This window comes from Crocodylus porosus, unplaced genomic scaffold (genome assembly GCF_001723895.1).
Source record: "Crocodylus porosus isolate Cpor-Errol unplaced genomic scaffold, CroPor_comp1, whole genome shotgun sequence".
Classification (NCBI taxonomy): domain Eukaryota; kingdom Metazoa; phylum Chordata; order Crocodylia; family Crocodylidae; genus Crocodylus; species Crocodylus porosus.
In genome coordinates this window covers 1,410,586-1,429,281 of record NW_017728950.1, presented here as the reverse complement: position 1 = coordinate 1,429,281, position 18,696 = coordinate 1,410,586, and the positions used below count along the sequence as shown (strand labels likewise).

At 39.7% G+C, this 18,696-nt stretch overlaps 1 protein-coding gene across 5 annotated transcripts in view; it reads left to right on the top strand.

Moving 5' to 3' along the window:
• The window catches only part of PTCH1 (patched 1), a 78,946-nt gene that overhangs the window by 9,674 nt on the left and 50,576 nt on the right, over nucleotides 1-18,696 (top strand). Inside the window, exon 1 of one of the 5 annotated variants that reach the window (XM_019554964.1) lies at nucleotides 317-383. The exons of 2 other annotated variants lie outside the window; for them this stretch is intronic. In XM_019554964.1, coding sequence (XP_019410509.1) covers nucleotides 341-383 — 43 coding nt within the window. In that variant the 5' untranslated portion in view covers nucleotides 317-340. Of the gene's footprint in view, nucleotides 1-316; nucleotides 384-418; nucleotides 986-11,410; nucleotides 11,771-18,696 lie in introns of those variants that run through there. 2 more of the 5 variants (XM_019554965.1, XM_019554966.1) reach the window with 2 other exon arrangements.

Below are 18,696 nucleotides of genomic sequence, written 5' to 3'. Positions count from 1 at the left end.
GCCCGCCCTGGCCGCAGCCCACCCTCCGCCCTCTGCCCCTCCGCCATTTTGCAAAGCGCGAGCGCCCCGCGAGCGGGTGCGGCGGCAGGCGGAGCGTGATGAGCGCGGCTCGGCGGGGCTGTGCGCGTGTGTGGTCCTGTTTTTTTGGACAGCTTTCAACGGGGGGGGCATCTGTCTCGAGGTAAAAAAAAAAAGAAAGGGAGGCAAAGGCAAGCAAGGCTGCAGCGCCTCGGGGGACGGCTTGCAAAGCAGATTGCAGCCCCCCCACGGGTGGGGGCCGCCTCTCCTGAGGGGGCTTTTTATCGTAACTATAGATCCAGCTATTGCAGCCAAGGCAGCAATGTGTGACCAGTGGAAGTGGTGTTTAGATCTATTTGCCAAAAGTGAAGTCTTGGTGGCATTAGTTTTCATGTAACTTTAAAAAAAAAAGTTGCCTGCTGGGGAAAAGTTTTGGGCTGACCCCAAATCCTCCTGACTCCCCATGCCTCCAACCCTTTTGGGCCCTGATGCTTGCTTTGGGAATGCAAGAGAGGTCAAGGGTGTCTATCTGGATTTGTGCCCATTGCAAGGAAAGAGGTGGCTGGAGCCTGTCAAGGTGTTGGGTTTTTTTTTAATTATTTTTTGTGTTCTGGTAAAACTGGTGTTTGCTTCAGGTCAGATTCTTCACGCTGCGTTGGTGTTAATCCAGACTACCTCCGCGGACCGCGGGACTTACTCTGGATGTACGTCAAAGTAGCTTACAGCAAGAATTTGGCTCATAAAAAGTTAATATGGAGAATTGCAGAGCCAGTCATTACTGAATGGCTCTGTGTGTGTTGAGAAAGCAGTGAAAGGAAAGTTACCAGCAGACCATGGAGGTAGCCTGTCTTGCTTTATGGATGGAGCATGGCATATGGGACCAGACTCCTTTCCTGCTAACCTTTCTGGCAAATGTCCCACTGAGCTTGTTGGGAGGAGGATGAGGTCTGTGGAGCAGTCTGTGAGGGTAAGAATTTAGTTGCTAACTAAACCTACGTATGCATGTCTGTTGGAGCGGCACCAAGTACAGTGGGTCCAATCCGGCACCCCCTGCTCAGCTGCACGATGGTCCAAGATGAGAGACATGCACTCAGCAGCGGGGATGTCAGTGCAACCCATCAGCTATTGCTAACCTTCCTTATTATTTCCGCAAACAGGTTTAGTACAGGTTTTTTCTTTTTCTTCTTTTTTTTTAAATCTCTTAACCCTTTGTAAGATTTGGTTGAAGCATTTAAAGTCAAAAGTTCCACGGCTTTCATGTCTCTGGTTTTTCACAGATAACGTTTGATTGTGATATCCTGGAGCACTGTTTCTTCTGTGCTCCAGAATATTTAGCATCTTGATACTGCTGTAACTAGTCTTCACCCACTAGAAAGGGTGGTCCCATCTTGTCCCACCTGTTTTTTCCTGATGCCTTAGTGTCAAGAAACTGCCTAATTACAGCACTGACAGTTTGTATGTGACGTGCCCATAGTGGAAACATGTTTCTTGTGGAAAAATATAATTTTCAGTATAGCCTCTTGGTTTAATTACTGCTTTGACCTCTTTTTATGTCATTATTGCTTCATGGAAAATAAATATTTTCCCCAGTATAAAATCTAGCCTAAATAGACCTCAGACTTTTCATGTGTACATGAAGTTATAGTACAGTTGGCTATATTATGAGTTGACCTATCAAACTTCAGATTTATTGGGTTTAGGTTTCATATCTGAGTTTAAATAATGTAAACATTAAAACTCTGAATTTAGAAACCTCTGCATTCCTAGATTACTGAAAAGTTAGTTAATTAAGATGAAAGAATATTCTTAATTTAAATTAAATTAACTTGTAGTCTTCCCAGACTACCACCCCATGACCATCAACAGATATGTCTGGCTAAGTTTTGTGTTTTTTCAATAGAGACTATATAAATGTTCTGGTCACGAACATGGGTGCTATACAAATAAACCAAATGAATAGCAGTTGCATATTTCTGTGGTTAAAAATATAAACAAAAGAGAGGGCAAAGTGAGGAACAGAGTCAAGAGAGGCATAGCAAGAGGTAGTTTGGAAAATGCTGTTCCTACTGTGTTTGAGTGTTGGAAACTGATGCTCAGATACCCAATCCCTGTATGTGTATGTGCGTGCACACATAGCCCTAACTCCTAGTCTGCCAAATTCTTATTTATAGTACACAGTGTGCAAGGTATTGTACCACCACACAAGAAGGCACAGTTTCCTGCCTCTTGGATCTTAATAAAGCTCTTTGTTAACAGGTAGGAAGCAGAATTGATCTATTTATTAGAGATCTTTTATTCTGCTTTTACACTTTGTTTAATAAGACGGTTTGAATGTACAGAGCAGCATTAGCCAAATACGGTGAATTTCTTAAAATAGATTTCCTTGCCAGTTGCAATAAAATAAGTTGTATTTTGTTGCTAAAACTTTTTAAAATGATTATCCCAAAAGGAGTCTCTAGTCTAAATACCAACAATTAATATGCTTTATGTACAGTAATGCATTATGTACATTCTGTACTTGATGTACAGTAATGCATTTCTGAGTACCTTGGGACATAGAAGGTAACATCCCATTGAAGCTTGCTAGGAGTAAACTATTGAAGTAAAAATCCTAAGTCAATTAATTCATAGTGAGAGTGAAATTTGAATGAGTTTTAGGATCTTCTAGATTCTAAGATAAATGGTTAGTACTGTATGCTTAAAGCTATTACAGCTGAAGTATTTATATAAGAGTTGCAAAAACCCACCTGGTGGGCAAGTTCTCAGAGGAAAAGAAAAAGAAAAACAGCTCTTAAAAGCTCCTCATTCTTGCAGCTTTCTCTCACTAGTCTCCTTCCTTCACAACTTGTGCCAACACACTTGGCCTTCTGTGTGCCTTCTGGTACCAGAGTGGCTTTCCCCTGAATCACTTCTTGGCAGTAACAGTATCTTAGAGGAACTTTTTTTTTCAACTCCATTCCACTCTTGCTGCTGTCCAGGAGTTGTTCGTTTATGTCCCACTGTCACACTCCTTCAAGCAGCTCCATAAACCCCTTTGTCCAATAGGCCATCACTGCAGATTCTGCCATAACTGGGACTCTCCCTTTTATTAACTCAGAGCTAATTGGAAGGAGTGACAACACCGGGATGTTTTTAGTTTTGGGCTTCATGAAACTTTGTTTTAACCTAATGGGGACACAGACACTAGGACTTTTATATAACTATGAACTGCTATCTGTGCATGCTGTTGCAAAGGACTTGGCTTTTGAAAGGAGTTGTACATATCTCGTCAGCAAGGTGCCCAGGTACCACTCGGTGGGGATTGTAAGAGTCTTCATAAGAGAAGAGATGGATAACAGGCATACAGCTTTTATATGCTGTGGAAGTAAAATGTATTTGCCAGTTTTAAAGAAAGAGTTTGATGTTTGAAAGTTGAAATATGACTACTATTAAGGGTTGAAGGAGATTATAAAAGGGGCGAAATGTTCTTCCTCTTCTTGACCTCTTTCATTCCACCTTCATTTGACTGTTCTACCTTGCTTGCTTTTTTTCCTTTTCATTGCCCCCCCACCTCCATTTCTTACCCTCCAGTTAGGAGATTACAGAAGAGGCCTCAATATTCAATGCAGTGTCCACGCTAGAAACAAGAGAGATCTTGCTGTTCAGAAAAGAAGGCAGCAGTGATACAGGTGATCCTTTTGTGTCACAGGAAAATGACAGGTGCAGTGACATTTTGTATCACAGGTGCAATGACAACCATTGTGTAAGGCCAGCTGTGTCTGATATGCAGAGCTGTTCTGCTTAGGCTGGAGAAGGGAGGGAGTTGGCTCAGCTACCACACAGAGAGCTCAGCTTCAGTACCTGGGGCAAATCAAGCTCATTCTAACCACAACTGAATCAGCATTGACTGTGCAAGGCAGATGGATATAGCTTGCAAAGTAAAATCCCACAGTGCTGATCAACACATTTTCTTTAAGATAAGCTTGCCCTAAATTCTATCATGAGATCAGGCCCTCTCAGAGGTCGAGAGAGGCCCAGGCCACTTCCATTTTTTGAGGCTTCCAGTATATTAAAAAATGAAGAAATGCCAAAACAGGGTTACACAAATTGTAGTATATTTTAAATGTTACATTTAACAAATTAATGCTTTTAACACAAAAAAAACCACATTTATTTGTAATAAATGTTCCTTTAAGTCTAAATTTGGGCTCTCCCAAAGTGAATGAGAGGCCCAGGCCAAATGGCCCTCCTGGCCCCCCCTGTGATAGGCCCTGCATGAGACTACCCCATCTTTGCCACTTCATTGTGGTAGGAAACCAACCTACCTGGCCATGGGGTGAAGGGTGGAAAACAGAGTGAAAGGAGCAGACTAACACTGTACCCAGGTTCTCAGGTTACATAACCTGACACACCAAACTCAGGTGCAGTTGAAGGCAGGGGTGCTGCCTTGCATACTGTTTAAGGCATCAGTTAACTTTACACTATTGCTTGTGGAGGAACAAGGACAAGTGGTAACAAAGATCTTTGTGGGTCTGTGGCTGCCAAGGAACACCTCCCTCTCAGTGGACCAAGTCAATGTAAGTTTTGTTTGAATACAGACACAGAAATTGGCCCAGTCAAAACTATTGTGGCTTCCATGCTTTTTGCCTATACTTTCCCTACAGAACCAGAGCAACTTCATTTTAGTTGTGCCTATGTTTTGTATTACTGCCTTGATACAAAGTGGAGCAGAACTTCCTCTGTTGCTAAATCCCAGCAGCATGCTGTAGAGCATGCTCTGACTTGAGGTATCTTCTCTATTGACATTTTACGACCACTGGACCCTTCCACATAGTAAAAGGATAAAAGAGGATTTAGCTCTGAGAGAGCACAGAAGGCTCTTTTTTTGGTTCATTTTATTTATATATTTGGTAAATGGCTTTCTGGTGGTGGTGGTAGTAGTAGTAATAATTTTAAAAGCTTTTAACAAATATTTAACGTAATCAGTTTGACCGCAGAAAATTGTACCCAAATTCAACACAGTATTAAGGTTCCTGTGATACAGTAGCTCAGTCTGTAAACTCCCACTATCTGATATTAAGTTGATTCTCCCAGTAGGTATAATGGGTCACTGAAAAGTCTGTTGTTTATTGGAATAAATGTAATGTCTCCCGTTTTGTCTGGAAGAATTGTGTGCTTCCACAGTGCCTTTCAGAAGTAGCAGTGGCAAAGTCATGCTAATATTACACTATTATCTTTCAAAGCAAGCTGTGATCAAAATTGAAGAATTATTCTGCTAATGCTTCTATTTTCAAGTTTGACTTCAGTGTTTAATGCTTAAGCTAAATGTACATTTATGTGTTAAATGACTTTAACTCCTGTTATATTTGAACTCTGATCTATTAAAGTGTTAAGTGGAAATGGATAAAAGGCTTTGCTTACACTGGAAATATGATTGTAGCCTCTTAAATTTAAGCTAAATCAAAGGACATTGGTGCCCTTAACCCAGTCAGTACAGCTGAACTTGTGTTCTAGAGAAGCCAGGCCTCAACTGGGTATAGAAGCTGAACTACCATCTTTTAGATATCACTTGTTTAGATCAGGATTGATGCACACTTATGAGTCCATGTGAGAAAGCATGTACCTTAAAAGATAAGGTACATTTATCTTAAATATTTTGGGAATACTGAAAATACCACATGTGTGGCTACCATTTACATCATTGCAAAGATAAGGGGTGAAACCCTGGCCCCAGTGAAACTGATGGCAAAACTCGCATTGACTTTAGTGCTGCAAGGATTATACCTGAGATTTGTACAAAACCATACCAGATAAGTACAAATGCATTGCTACACTTTGTGCTCTACCTGGTTCATGAATTACAAGAGATCCTGTTCTCTAGTACTGGTACCTTTTGAGTTCTGAATTTGCTGAAAAACTGATGTAGTTTTTGTTTGGGTGCTTGCATTTAAATATAAATATTTTTTATTTGTTGAGTTCCTGTAAAGCCAGCTGGTTGTTATTTCTAAACATTGCACCTTATGGTTAATGTTTAGGCCAGATCTGCCCCTGTGAATCCATGCATGGAGTGGGGTTGCCTCTTTTCTTCTCTGATAGTGTATATGCAATACAGTGTCTGTATTTGAGAGGAAGCTCTGATTGCTCCACCATCTACCCCATTCACTCTCCTGTATTCCAAATGAATCTTTGTGATCCAAGGAGTCCTGAAGATGGAGGGAGTTTCTGCAGCACAGTTGCTGCAGTAATCCAGGTATGCAGTAAAATAGTTGAATGCTGCATTGCTTTCCTTTGGGTTCCTCCTGTTGAGCAGCTGGAGGAGGTGGACCTCCTGTTGGAGTTACACTGCACAAGGGGTTGTTAAAGGGGCCAAAGCCACACCTAGTAAATGGCTTCTGTCTCTGTGCAGAATGGGTCACTCTTTCCCATGGGACCCTCAGCATCTAGAGGATTTAGAGGATTGGTCTCTCAAACCTAAGGCCACCCTAAGTCCCTTCCAACAGAGAAGGGAGGCTTCAGAGGAACCTGTGCAACTCTTAAGTTCTCTTTTACTTTCCCACTTTTGACTTTCCTGTTATTAAATAGAGCCCCTGTTATTAAATACACTTTGTTGTGGCTCTCTAAAATGTAGTAATGCTGCACTGGGCAGGCACGTAACAATTTTTGACCCTTCAACAGGTTTAAAAACTCGTGCATGCAACTGGATGTTTCAGTTTGTGTATAACTGTTGGGAGGCTCCAAAATATGACAGCTTCCAGATGTATGAACCCACTGATCCTTTTGTTTAGATTATGCTCCACAGCTGATGCCTAGATTAGTGCTGGCTGGACGAAGCTATGGGAGATTTGTCTGGTTTCCACAATGCCATGTTTATATTTCATTTGGATTTCTCCTTCAAAGCTGACCTCCTTTTGACCTGCTAGAGCTGCGTCCACTAGGATGCTAGCTTTAACTTGTCTGCAACTGCTTTTCTTTTCATATCTAATGGAGTATGTTCTCAACTTGATGCTCATGCGCTTACATGCATGACTCCTATTAGCACAACTGAGTTACACACTTAAATCCCTATGTGTCCAGATGCAGCTGTGCCCTCAAGAGTGTCCTCTGCCTTGCACCCTGGAGTGGGCAGAATTTGAGAATATTTAGTTTCATTAAGGTGTTGATGTGGAGATATGCCTTGTGGAGATATGGAGATACTACTTGCTAGATTGTTTCTCTTTATAAATGGAGCAAAATTGATGGTTTCCAGGCTTTGCGCAAGATCTCTAAAGGAGATAAAGTATGAATATAAGTTACTAGATGAAGTTGATCTTTTTGTATTAAAGATGCCTGAAATAGAACTGCCTAATTATCCCTGTGTTCTATCTATTCCATATATGCCTCCTAAGTCAACATAACTATTACAGTAAATGTCATTTTCATAATCTTCCTTATTCATCTTGTGCACCTCATAGGTTTTCTTCTTTCTCTGTCCAATCTCATCAGTCTTTTCACTCCCAAGAGTTCTTTCCTCCATTTGTATTTGTTGGGAGCTGCATCTGTAAAGCCTGAAGGGACAATAAAACTCCTTAATCATAAACTTGACAGCACTGCCTTAGGAGCTTACTCTTCCATCAGGAATATTTAGATACACAACTTGCAGTACTGTTTTAGAGGCCATCTGAGTAAATTGTAGCTAATAAGTTGAGGGGGCAGCTTTCTTAAAGGGTTTTTTCTATTGCAGAACCCAAAATTGTGAAAATTGTACTCTATTGAAAATGTATAGTGTATGAAAAAAACTACTTCCTTGCCCAATTCTTCTGTTATATGAAGGAGGATAGGACAGTTCCCTCCTGTGTATAAAGTGATATATGCTAAGTAAAATGATAATTAAGAATTCTATGCCATGTTTATCAATAGTGTCACACTGTGAACTCCAAATATGTTAAACCAGGAATTAATTTGGCCCGTTGCATACTGAATATTTTTAAAGAAATTAGTCATATTCAGAAGAAGCTGCTTTCAAATAAAACACCAAGACAGAAAGTGTTTCTTGGTTTTACAGTACTCACCTTGCTTTTAGGGGTAAAAAGCTTTTCTTTTAATAGGACAGGTTTAGGTAAAACTTGTGATATTTGTTTTTGACCAGTGGTATATTGATTACTTTCTCTATCCTGAATTTTTGCAAAAAATGAGTGTAGTAAAGGCCCTTTATGGAAACTGCTGGCTATATATACAGTTGGATGAGAGAAACACTCTCATTTTTGTTCTTCAATGAAAATTCCTGCTTTAACTTGGTGTTTTGCAAAGTATTAGGTATTCCACGTCTCAAGGTCAAAATTTATTGTGGGATGAGGGGTGAGGAGAACCATAACTTGAATCCCCTTGAGCCGGTGGTTGCTGCTGTTTTAGAGACTTACTTTAAAACTCCACTCCAGCCTCAAATGTACAAGCCATCATTGTATATTTGAAACGTCTGCATATTGCTCATGTGTGTCCAAGCAGGAGCTGATATTTTAAGGCACATGTTCAGTTGTGCACCCTCATGTACTTGAGGTTGGAACCAAACTCTTTGGTTGTAACATGTTCTTCCTTTCTTGATACGGACATAAATTAAAGAAACAGTCTTCTCTTGTTTGCCAAGCAGATATATTTGTGATTTTCGGTCAATAACCAACAGCTAAGTGCAACAAACTAGAAATGAGCACTGTTAAGTCAACTTGTGATTCCTTCCCCCTCCCCTCCCCCCCCTTTTAAAATCATTGCTTAAGGGCTTCTGGCCCCTGGCTCAGGAATCCTGCCCAAAAATGCCAGATGTATTACACAGTCAAGTATTGCAATGTAAACAGTGTTCTGTGCCATGAGAGCAGGGTGGTCCATCTCCTACTTTAAAAAAAAAATCCCTCTACTCTGAAATGAGCACAGTAGTTGTAGTGTTATTTGTGTTTTTGGCTGCACAGTCGGGTTTTTGGAGCTGCAGGAGCACAGATAAATTCATACTCTGGACTGCTAGATAATCACAAAAACTGAGATGCTGACAAGCAAGATGTGGCTTGGATGAGACTGCTATTGAATGGTTGTAATATGTAAAATATTAAAGAAAATTAAATGAGGCCATTGTTGACACTCAACTTTTCACTTTACCTTATTGCAAACAGCAGTCTCTTCCTCAGTGGAAGCAGAGTGGACAAAGAATGGGAAGTAGGGAAACCAGAGGTATGGGGTTCTTCATGACCTCATGCTGTGTAATGGAAAGCCTAGGTGCATTACTGCATCTTCTGGATGTAGAGCTGCCCTCATACTTAATTAAATGCCCTCTGGGTATATTTAATACCTTCCAGTGTGCTTACCTTCTCCAGATACGTTGGTGGGTATGGGAAACCTTTTCTCACATTTTTCCCCTGTGAACATGTCTTTTCATAGCACATTAAGTAATTAAAGAAAAAGATAGAGATTCCAAAATTTTGTTCTGAAGAAGAAAATTGCCACGGGTAAAGCAGCTATCAGATTTACATATGGATTATCTGACACATCTCTGGGTTTTCATAGCTGCCTTGGGTGTGTACAGAGAGGAAGCAAGTTGTAGGAACTTTATTGTGTTTGATAAATCATATTTAAATATCTCCAGGAATAATCCAATTGAAAACCACAGTTTAATCAGTTCAGTGCCATGGCTTTGGAGAACAATTCCTTCAGAACAAGGAATTAAGTCCCAGTTTACCATCTTCTCTTCCCATTGCCACTGCTGTTACATAGACAAAGACCCACTGCAAACATAGATGTAAATTTTAATGTTGCCTTTTAACTTTTTCTTTCTTTTATGAAATAAAAAAAGAAACAAGGCAGCTACTTAAAGGATGTTCTCCTTTGCTCCCTTTTGCTGGAAAGTGTTTCTTGTGGACTTACCTTGTTTGATTCTCCATTCAGGCCTGATTCTGATCCCGTTTACTCCAGTTTTACCCCAGTGACTTGGAGAATTACTCCTGGTTTACACCAGTACATGTATATAACACAATGTTTAAATCCTGATGCTATTTTAAGAGGTAAATAAGGGGAAATATGATGCTGAGCCACCAACTCACAAGATTAAGAAACAAAATAAAAATAAAATGTTGAAGATTGCTTCCTGCCATAGATAAAAGCTGGCAACTTGAGAGAATTGTGATCTGGCCTAAATATCTATTAACTGCTCTTTCTAGAGATTTGGGGAAATAGGATGACCTTTTTTAAAAAAAAATAGGCTACAGTTTCACATGGCTTGCAAAAGAAATCTTTCTCCCTTTTTGTTTCCCACACCAATTGATTTATCATTTTGCTTGCAAGCAGACTTAGAATGTTAGGGCAGGAACACACTCACTTTTTTCTCGTAACTTTTTTGTTGCGGACCGAAACCAGTTGACTTGAATAAATTTTTCTGTGGCCTGAATGAAGCCAGCAACGTGGAAAAATCTTGCCATTCAGGGCCGTCTGAATGTACATTTCAGCCACACAGTAAGCTGTATTGGTAGGCAGTGGACTGCTAAATACAACCATTTTTCGCAGCAGAGAGTTAGACAGGTGATTAGCATAATTAGCACAGAGTAGGCTATACATATGGTAATGCTAAGTGTGTAAATGCCAGCTGCGGTGTAAAATTTATGTCAGGGGTCGACAGGGCTGTGCGAAAGTATTGTGTTACAGCTGCAGGTCAAAGCCTCCATTGCTTACCCCCTTTTCTCTTGTTGGTGAATGCGCTAAACAGAAGAGAAAGACAGACAGAAATATAACAGATAAGGCTTTGATTGAACAGCCCAGTTCTGTGCAAGAGGGACTGCTCTTTAAAAAAAAATACACACACGCACACAAAACAAAAAAAGTCCCTTACTTTCTCTATAGATTTTGTTTTGCTTCATGCAGTCTACAAATGTGTTTCTGTCTTTGTGCTATGTCATTATGATTGGGGGTGGGGTGGGATGGAAGCTTTGCAGCAAAGGATAAGAATGTCATAGTTGTCATTTTAAAAAAATCTTGAATTCATCTTCTTCCCTTTCCATTTCTGCTCCCAGTTGGATTGTTTGTTTGTTTGTGTATATGTTTCTCTAACATCCCTGTTAGCTATTGCACTTACAGGGTTAGGAATTAAATAGTCCTGAAGGTGACAGCATTATATGTAATAAAATCTCAACAGTGCAACTATCTTCAAGCTGCATGACTGGTTTTAGAACAAGTGCCAAAAAAGTTCCTCTGTGGTTTTGTGTGTGGGTTGCTATACTTATTCCCCAGATTCCTCCCACCTCCTAAACCACTAAATTCTTTATAAATTAAAAATGATAAATATAGGTTCCTTGTTTTAAAGGAACATAATGTTGGAGTGCACACATCTTTTTAAACAGCTGATGGGGAAATCTGTAAATCTCTTTGTTGCCGTAAACTGTTCATTCATATATTTCACATTTGCAACTTTTTCTTTTGTATTTTTTTTTGTAGTCAGCTATAAGGAGTGGTGGTGTTGACAGAATATAGTTCACACCACACTGACCTTGTGATGAAACTTCCTCACAGCCGCAGGGGGTCCTTATGAATCAGCCCCTAATCCAGCTAATCCTGATCGCAACAAAATCATGAAAGTGGCTCCCAGTGATGTGTGTTTCCCTGCACAGATGCAGAGAGAAGGAACAGTGTTGGAAATAAATCAGTCCAGCGTGATGTTCCTCACAGGCTGGGGGAGCCTGTGTGTGAAGCTGGGGACTTCCATTGTGTTCTGCCCCATGCGGCCTCAAGTGGAAAGCCAATGAAAAGAGGACTTGGCTATATAATGGTGAGAATAGTGTTCAGAGCTGAGAGGTGATGTCAGCTCCACAGAAGCTGAGAGAAGGGAACTGGGGTTAATGTTATGCAACAATCTGAATGCGCTGATGGAGAGCGTACATTGCAAGTACCCATGTTGTTTTATGTGGATTTTAGGAGTTCTTAGCTAATTGAACAGAATTTAGGTGTAATAAAATCTCCTATATTTTGGATACAAATTCCAGTGCTGTGGTAGTGGCATTTGTTCTGTTTGTTTTTAGAGTATGAAACTACTTTCTAAATAACCAGAGTAGATCACTCTTGCAGCATGACAAGATTTGTTGCAGGGAAAAATTCCCTTAAAGATCAAATTAGCAAAAAAGTAGGAATTGAGAAGGTTCCCTTCCTCCTGCTATCCCCTACCCCCCAAGTCTTTTGTATTTCAGAACAAACTTGGGCCATATGTTCACAGTCACAACATTTCTAACAAGAACTTCTGACTCTGTTCTGTTTAAAATCAAATGTACTCTCCTTCTTGGTGTGAATAGCAAGTAAGCTATGAAAAATGGGCCTCTTGACAGATGCAGCACTGTCCTGGGAGCTGGTGGCCAGTAAGAAATATCGAGATGGGGGGAGTTGTGACAGGCAGCAGGTTCGGTGCTGGAGGAGTGCTGACCTGACCTGATTGTGTCCAACAGTGAGAGCAGTTCTGCTTCAGTGCAAAGCCATTCAAAAGGAAGCTGCTTAGGCAACAACAGATGGTACAGCAAGCAGCTGGTAGGGAATACTTGAAAGAAACTGTACCCTGTTTCATAACATGTTCATTCCTTTCATTTTTCTATATGTTAGTTTTGCTGTCTCCTAAAAACACTATTTGGAAAATGGTCTCCCCTAAAATGTTATGCTGGATGTTCTTGTTCTGCATAGATGTTTTTTTTTCCTCCTTTAAAAAATCCATTTGAAATTTGTGCTACTCTGTGGAAAGGTCCCTGAGAGTACAGATGAAAAGACTTAAAAATGCTGCTTTTAACCACACAGGAAAACAATTACATATTCGGGGAAAGGGCACTGGGAGGTTAAATGAAAAGTTGGGTCTAGAGGAAAGCTGACTGCTGTGGGACAACACAGCAAATTGTTTTCAACCTATTATCCAGCAGAAGCTCTTAGACAAGTTAAAGTAAATTAAATCAATTATAGTCAGCTGTCTTAAAATCATTAGGCCAGACCATAAAACCTTTACTCACTTTTTTTCTCAGGCAAAACTCCCAGAAATTTCTATAGGTATTTAGACTGAGTAAGGACCTCAGTGTTTGACCTTCTATTTATAACACAAAATGTTTGCTTAAATTATTCAGAATTAAGTATTATAAGGGGGAGCTCCTCAGCTGGTGTTAATTGTCATAGCACCATGAAATCAATGGAGCTGTAATAATTTATGCTTGATGTGAGTCTCTTTCCCTGGTTTTCAGTACATTGGAGATGAGAGTTCTTTATTTCTCTGTAGAATTTTCCAAGCTAGGCAGCAGTTAGCTTAGGCTTTTCCACCTGACAAATGTGCCTCTGCTCTGACCTGAAGGGACCACCACTTTGGGAAAGAGGATAGTTCATTTTCTATGTCCATTCATTTCTCATCGAGACCTTCAACAAGGTTACCAATTGTGATGGTGGATTTTATAATATGGACACCTGCCCACTCTGAAATGGACTGAGACCACCAACTCATTTCACATAAGCTATCAAACAGCTGTCAGATGGTAAACAACTTGTGGTCATTATTGTTCCTGGTTGGATTAGAACCAGTGACCCAGAGGTGAACAGCTCCATATCCTGTTACCAAGGACATATGTCCCTGCTTGGTAAACATCTACTGAGTTTTAAATTTAACTGGAAAGTATGAGTAACTCTAAAAAAAAAAAAAAAAAAAAAAAGCAGAAGAAAGCACTTTTATAACTTATTTCCACGCTTCTTTCATTATTTTTGCAGTCTCTTGTATAGTTCTTCCTGCCCTTTTTCATTAGAGAGAAACATCAAGTCAAGAGATATCAGAAAGCATAAGAATATTAAGTTTATTTTATTTTGTATAAAATGTAAAACAACTATTTGCCAGTGGGAAATGCAAACATAGAAAAGTAAAATGAAAGCATTTATTTTAAAAAGAAAAATGTTCAGCCATTAAAATTATGAACATTTTCAAATATGCCCTGAACCAATTATTATTGGGCTGCTTTCCTGAGTCTGCAGGCAACTCAAGTGCCTTTGTTGCTACCTCAAGATCTGTCAGACTTCATTAGATTGAAAACTGTCCCTAATCCTGTGCATTTTAATTCTTACTATTCATGACCCTGTATGCACTAGTGAAATATGTAACATGAACTTTAGAGTTAGTAAATACTGGACTTCTGAGTAAGAGGAGTACAATATAACCTTTTGTGACCTAAGCTTTTATCATAAGGTAGAAGCCAGGAAACAGTGTCATCTTTTGAAGCACTTGAATGCAAGGTTACAATATTATTGGTTTATGCTATTAAAAGAAAATTGAAGCTTTGGTGAACAACTGAAGCCACTTGAATCTTTCAGCATGGAAAGCACATCAAGTGACATTATACTCTCTCTTTATAAATCACAGCTTGTTTACTGTGGCATTCTGTGTAATAGCAGGCAACAGACTACAAAGCTTAGGGAACTCATTTTGTCATTTATTTTTGATAGAACAGTTCAGACTCTCCATGCCAAGCCTTATTTTGTGAAATCATATGGGTGAGCAGAAAAACCAGTACAAAGACAAAATAAGAAATTTGAATAATGGCCTAGTGGATTCAAAGGTGTATGCTTCATTTTATGAGAATATTGCAATATGCCTCACAATACTTTATTAAGATTGGTTGTTTGTAAATTTACGCTTGGAGAGAGAAGTTTTAGCATACAGACTTCTAATAAACATCATAAACTAAAGACAACCATCTAGCAAACTGTAACAGAAAAAATAATAAGCCTGTAGCAAGAGAAAATACTAGCTATCAGACAGAAAGTGGCCACGGTAGCACCACCATCTACAAAACAGGCATCCAAACCATACTAAGAAGGACATTGTTTCTGTTTCTTAAGGACCAACAAAATTGTTGTTGACAGTACTTACATGCTGGCAAAACTAAGATACAGTAGATGACATTAAAAAACAGAAGGAGCAATATATATAAACGCCAGGTACTAGAGACACTTCAGATGCCAAGCCAAAGGCTACCAAAGAAACTGTAGTTTGTAGTTTAAGAATAACTATTTATTTGATCAGAAAACTATTGTGATCAGAGATAAGCATTAATCATTGTCCAGGAGGAGGCAGGATAATCTCACCTAGCAGGGAAATACAACTCTAAACTCAACTTTTCTTATAGAGGTTTCTGTATTGCTTGGGGTTAGTTTAGCATTATGTATTTGTATTTACTTTTGATTACTAATGAAAAGGAAGATGTCACTTGGACTTGTTACTGACCCCTGCTATATGACAGGCATGAAATTTTACAAACCTAATACACATGGCATGACATGACATGACATGACATGACATAACATAGGCCAGGAGATGAAGGTCAGTATGGCTTATTGGCATGCGTATGAGTCACACAGGTATTATAAAACTAAATAAATTCATTTAAATCAAGTTCACTTTGCTGCTACTTGGAAACGGTCTGAACATTATCAGGTGAATGCTTTGGAGGGAAAAAGGAAACACAATCAGGACAAGATAGGAAAGAAAGAGGAAAACTAGAGTGCACCCTTATCCAGCAGCCACAAAACAGACTTGCGAAATGCATGCAGTAGAAAAGTGTTCTACCCCTTTAAATTGGGGAGGCCCTGCCCTACGAGGATGGTACTTCGTGGATGTGGTCACACAGCTGTTTCTCAGCCTGTTTAGTGAGCTTTCCTTCTTCTCAGGGCAGTATGTGTCAAGGGTATAATTTTTCAAAATATGTTTCTGACACTTATCAAGTTGTGTTTTCCTGTGTCTGTTTTTACAATATAATCCCCACCGTTTAGGTCATGATACATATCACAAATTGCAGGCAGTGGGTGTTGATGTTGCACAAACAGTAAATAAAAGCACTGTAAGATCCATAAGAAGACATTGAAAACTAAGTTGTGGTTTGTATGTGTCTTTGAATTGAAGATTCATGAGAATTGGGATGAATAAAATGTACTTAGGATCTTGGGGACTTGTGCTATGGCAGGTGGATGAAGTTTCAGTGCTTTATAAGATGACAAACTGGAATCTGTAACCTACAATGTTCTAATAATAGAGATTTTCTACCTCTTACTAAAAATGAAAAATTACCATAAAAATGTGATTGGAAGGATGAAAGAGGTCAGTTCTCAAGGAAGGATCATCTTTGGCTAAACCAGCCCAGATAATTGTTTATCTGGCCTGTATTTAAAAACTTCCAGTGATGGAGATTCTGCAGAGTTTTTAAGTAGTCTGTCCCAAAACAATTTACAAGTGTGGGGCAGAATTTTTTAACTATAATTTTATTTTATTTTTCAGGAGGGAAGGGATGTCCAAGTGAACATACCCTCAAGAGGGCAGGTGATCAGTGCCACATTTTCTTGGATAAAACACGGGTGGGGAGGGAGGGTTCCCCCACAAACCAGCTAGGAGAAAGTTGGGTACACATTATGTGCAAAAAATACTGTTCTCCAGAGGTCCAGAGATTTGGTAGTGGAGGAACAGTGGCAGTGTTAACTGCTGTGGTTCTCAGAGCTGCTCTGGGAGCCACAGCAATTTAATACTGCTACCACTACCCCACAATAAAATCTCCAGACCCTTGGGGAGCCCCCCAGCACACTGACATGGCACTGTGCACTGGATCAAGCTAGCATGTGGGGTCAGTCTGTGACTGAACCCAGTGTGTGGCCCCAGCTCTTACAAGCCAGATTGAGCCAGTGTGCAGCCCCAGCCCCAGCATGTGACTCCAGCCCCAGTGCACAGCCCCACACCTGACATGATAGATCAAGCAGAGTCAGTCTGTGGTTGCACCTGGTCTGCAGTGCCAGCTCTGCAGATCTCAGATTGCAGATACTTACTGTATTCCAAGCTAAAATCTTTTTTCCTTTTTGCAGCCTTCCAAAAGCGGGCTGTATGTTATGTTCAGGGGTGTGCTATATGTGAGAAAATATGGTGCTTCCTAACAAATTAAACATCATGTATGTGTCTCAGGTTGCACCTGCAAAAAATAAAGCATGCAAAATCATTAGTCATTTAGGAAAACTTGTCTTCACTGTCCAAGTTATGCCCTTCATATCCGTATACAAACTTCTAAGGAATTATTTTTTCCCTAGGTCTTGGGCTTAGAGAGGTCTTTATGAGAGGGTAGGCAGTTGATAAAGACATTTCCAATGCAGTTGCATGCAAGATAGCTATCAAATAGTTAATAAAGACAGTGCATTTATCTGAAAAAAAACACCTCAGCCTATATGCTATACTGTAATTCCAATCATTTGAAATGAAGTGTTGCATGACTTCCTGAAATAGAAATCTTTTGTGCCCTTGAATGATAAGGTAGACAGCAGATTAATAAATAGTGCTTTTGGCTGTCACTCATTCTGTGATTTAGGGTTGAAGTTTGCTAGTGTAGCAGAAGTTAAGCTTATTCATAAAATTACTCTATCCAGAGGGAATTCCACTTTCTAGTAGCAAGTTCCAGAGTGCTTTATACGAGTATTAATATAATATTTTATAAATGCTTATGAGAAGGATATAGCTAATACAATGAAGTGTAAGCTAGTATTACTGAAATGAATGTAAGATCAAAATTACATAATCATTTTGAGACTATTAGAAAGTCACTGGAAGTCTGGCACTTAGGCAGTTTCTAAATCAAAACAAATATAGGACTGTAGTTGGAAAGAAAAGTGTTCAGTTCTCCTGTTTGGGAAATGTGTGCCAGTATTTTGAAGACATAGGGCAAGGTAGGACAAAGTTTAATTCTATGTTGTGTGCTTCACAGTTAAGGTATACTAAAGCACTTTGCAAAGTGGTGACTGAGATACTGGGAGTGTGGCTCAAGGGCTTGGTAATGAGATACAGAGCCTTTCACCTCTAGGTCATTGGTTCAGAGCTGCCTCAGGTTAAGAATGACTAAAACTTGTTACCACCTGACAGCTGTTCTTTGGTCTGTGGGGAATAAAGTTGATGATCTTTTTCTAGTTTTCAGTGGACTGGTGTCCACATTCACAATTAACACTCTCTGCAGTCTTGTGAGAAATGGACCAATGATTTAAGATCTGATCCTGCTTCCATTTAAGTACGTGGAAAACTCCTATGCACACAAATAAGTGCAGGATCATGCTCTTAATGGGCATGAAGACTGAATTATTCTGTACTAATAGGGATGATCTCTTGAGGTCAGATCTGAAGTAGCCTAGTAGGCTCTCTGAGGATAGTTTGTGCAGCCCTCTCCTGTGCTGTAGCTGTCCTGTTGATGAACAGTGGGCTCCACTCTTCAGAAATGCTAGCCTGGTATTTTTCATAAGAACTAACATTTACATAAAAATTTATCTTGATGTGTTGCAGGTAGGAGGAAGATTCAGGCAGTGTGCACAAATTTAGCAGGCATCCTGTGTTCAACATTAGCTCTTACACAAATTCCTGAGCATTAGCAACTGAAAAGTTGGCCAGAATACTAAATATTATTATTCAGTTGTTTTGTTTTGTTTTGTTTTGTTTGGGGTGGAAGAGAGGAGGATGGCTGTTTGTTTTTGAAGGGAATAGTATTTTATTTCCATGGGACAGCCACCCAGAATCTGATGACACCTGTAACATCACACACACTGTGATGTTGTATTATCACTGGCCGTGAGCCCAAGCTCTGATTTGTAATTTAAATCTGTCTTCTAGCCTGGAGGTAATAGTGCTACCAGCTCAGCTACACAGCCACTAAATCATAGGGAATCATGTAATACAAG